Here is a 2,960-nt window from a genome sequence, read left to right on the forward strand (position 1 = left end):
TACAGTATGGAGTTTTCTCAAAAAATTAAAAATAGAATACCAGGGACTTCCCTGGTGGTGCAGTGGATAAGACTCCGTGCTCCCAATGCAAGGGGTCCGGGTTTGATCCCTGGTCAGGGAACTAGATCCCACATGCATGCCGCAACTAAGAGTTTGCATGCCACAACTAAGGGGCCCGCGTGCTGCAACTAAGGACCTGGCGAGCCACAACTAAGGAGCCCGCCTGCCACAACTAAGACCCGGTGCAACCAAATAAATAAATAAATATTTTTTAAAAAATAGAACTACCAAATGATCCAGCAATCCCACCTCTGGATATTTATCCAAAAGAATTGAAATCAGAGTCTGAGGTCTGGCTCGGCGGGGAGGTTCAGTGGCGGTACCGGCCGGGAAAATGCCAGTGGCGGTGATGGCGGAAGGTTCCTTTAGTTTCAGAAAGTTGCTGGATCAGTGCAAGCACCAGGAGCTCGAGGCTCCAGGAGGAATTGCTACACCCCCAGTGTATGGTCAGCTTCTAGCTTTATATCTGCTTTATAATGACATGAATAATGCAAGATATCTTTGGAAAAGAATACCACCTGCTATAAAATCTGCAAATTCTGAACTTGGGGGAATTTGGTCGGTAGGACAAACAATCTGGCAGAGAGATTTCCCCGGGATCTATACCACCATCAGCGCTCACCCGTGGTCTGAGACGGTCCAGCCAATCATGGAGGCACTAAGAGATGCCACCCGGAGGCGAGCCTTCGCCCTGGTCTCTCAGGCATATATGTCCATCATCGCCGACGATTTCGCAGCCTTTGTTGGACTTCCCGTGGAAGAGGCTGTGAAAGGTATCCTAGAACAAGGATGGCAGGCAGACTCCACCACAAGGATGGTCATGCCCAAAAAGCCAGTTGCAGGGGCCCTGGATGTTTCCTTTAACAGGTTTATTCCCTTTTCAGAGCCTGCCCCCGTCCCGCCCATCCCCAATGAACAGCAGTTAGCCAGACTCACCGATTACATGGCTTTCCTCGAAAACTGACTTACCATTCTGAGTTCAAGATCCACCTTCAGCATCCTGAATACTGACAGAAAAATGTAAAATTTTTATTTTCAATTTTATTGGATGGATTAAGCACCTCAGCATTCCTTACTGAGTATGTGATAAAATACGTGTATAATATAAAGTATATTATATATATTTTGTCCTTAAACATGCTGAATGGTTGTTGAAACAGTTCTCATTTTGTAATATTTGACAGTTTGGATGGAGCCCGTCAGTATTAGGCAGTCAGTTTCTATTTCCTAGTGACTCATAAAATGCAGCTCTCCTGCCTCGTGTACAACAGTGGTTGTCAGCTGTTTTCTTCTGCCCCGGCTCACAGCACACTCCCATCTCCACCACAGGTTGATAGTTGCAGTGATGCATCTGGGGTTTGAGGAGGACTGTCCCCAGGGGCAGTATCTGAAGTGCTGGGGACTCTGATTCACCCCCTTTGGAGAATATGCTCTTTTTCTCTCCCCTCCTGAGAATCACAAATATAAAATGCTGAGATAGAGCTGAGGAACAAAGACCATCTCCCTAGTAAACCAGCCTGTTAACTTTAGATTTCTTTCTGAGAGTGTGAGTACATCCATTGCTGGCAGTGGAGGGCTTGCCATGAAAATGCGACTTATTAAAGACATTCATGAGAAGTATTAAGTTGTAATGTTTCCTTTCAGAAGAAGGGATTAAGTGTGGAATGCATTGTTTGGGAAAGAAGCTAGTAAGTGATACACTTTGTATCAGCCTATTGGTTGCTTATATTTAGCCCTTGGGTCAAGTTCTGCCCTTTAGAGAAATACTGAACAAGTCTTTCGTTTTTTGTGTGACAGCCCTCTGAATATTTGAAGTTGTTTATTGTATCTTCAGGTTAAAACCACCCCCTAGTTCATTTATTCTGCATTTGTTCAATAAATATTTGATTGAATTCTTAAAAATGAAAAAAAGAAAGAAAGAATTGAAATCAGTAGCTTGAAGAGATTTTAGCACTCCTATGTTCATAGTAGCACTATTCCCAATAAGCAAGATGTGGAAACAACCTAAATGTCCACTGACAGATAAATGGATAAATAAACTGTGGTATACATATATAATGGAAGACTATTCATCTTTAAAAGAAAAAGGAAATTCTGCAGTATTCGACAACATGGATGAACTTTGAGGACATTATACTAAGTGAAATGAGCCAGTCACAGAAAGACAAATACTGCAATGATGGCACTTATATGAGGTATCTAAAATAGTCAAATTCATAGAATCAAAGAGGGAAACGGTATTTTCCAGGGGCTGGGGGCAGGGGGAATGGGGACTTACTAATCAATGGGCATAAAGTTTCATTCAAGCAAAATGAATAAATTCTAGAGGTCTGCTGTGCAACATTGCACCTGTAGTCAACAATAATATATTGTACACTTAAAATTTGTTAAAAGGTAGATCTCATGTTACATGTTCTTTCCACAATAAAATAAAATAAAAATTAAAAAGAATACAAAAATGTGATCTACCTCCTCCTGTGATAATGATGGTAATAGTAATAGTAATAATAATATTAGCTATCATTTATTGAGTGCGTATTATATACCAAGCACCTTGCTAAGAGCTTTGCATGCATTGCCTCCTTTAATCTCAACAGTGGCTTGAGCTCCTTTCTCTCCAGGGCCTTAGTTTCTCCTGGAAGAAAGTGAGACACAGCCCAGTGTTGGGGGCAGGGATCTGAGAGGCAGCAGCCAAGAGCTGCAGCAGGAAGGCTTCCTGCTCCCCAGGATCTGCTGACCGATTCTGTTGTCAGGCTTCCAGTACTGAAGGTGGGCATTAAAAATACATCCCCAAATTCAGGCAAGGCTTTACTGGGGCCCCTGCTGCAGCAGGGGGAAGAGAGAACAAACAACAGTTCTTTTGTTTGCTCGCTCCCCAAGGTGGGGCAAGCTTGTTCCTT

General features: G+C 42.9%; 1 protein-coding gene across 1 annotated transcript; it reads left to right on the top strand.

The window, feature by feature from the left end:
• The first annotated feature begins 394 nt into the window (after positions 1-394).
• On the top strand, positions 395-1,198 carry LOC133082329 (COP9 signalosome complex subunit 8-like). Its single transcript, XM_061178875.1, has one exon. The coding sequence runs from the start codon at positions 395-397 to the stop codon at positions 1,022-1,024; it is 630 nt and encodes a 209-aa protein (XP_061034858.1). The 3' UTR covers positions 1,025-1,198.
• The last annotated feature ends 1,762 nt before the right edge of the window (positions 1,199-2,960 follow it).

This window comes from Eubalaena glacialis, chromosome X (assembly GCF_028564815.1).
Source record: "Eubalaena glacialis isolate mEubGla1 chromosome X, mEubGla1.1.hap2.+ XY, whole genome shotgun sequence".
In the NCBI taxonomy this organism is placed as follows: domain Eukaryota; kingdom Metazoa; phylum Chordata; class Mammalia; order Artiodactyla; family Balaenidae; genus Eubalaena; species Eubalaena glacialis.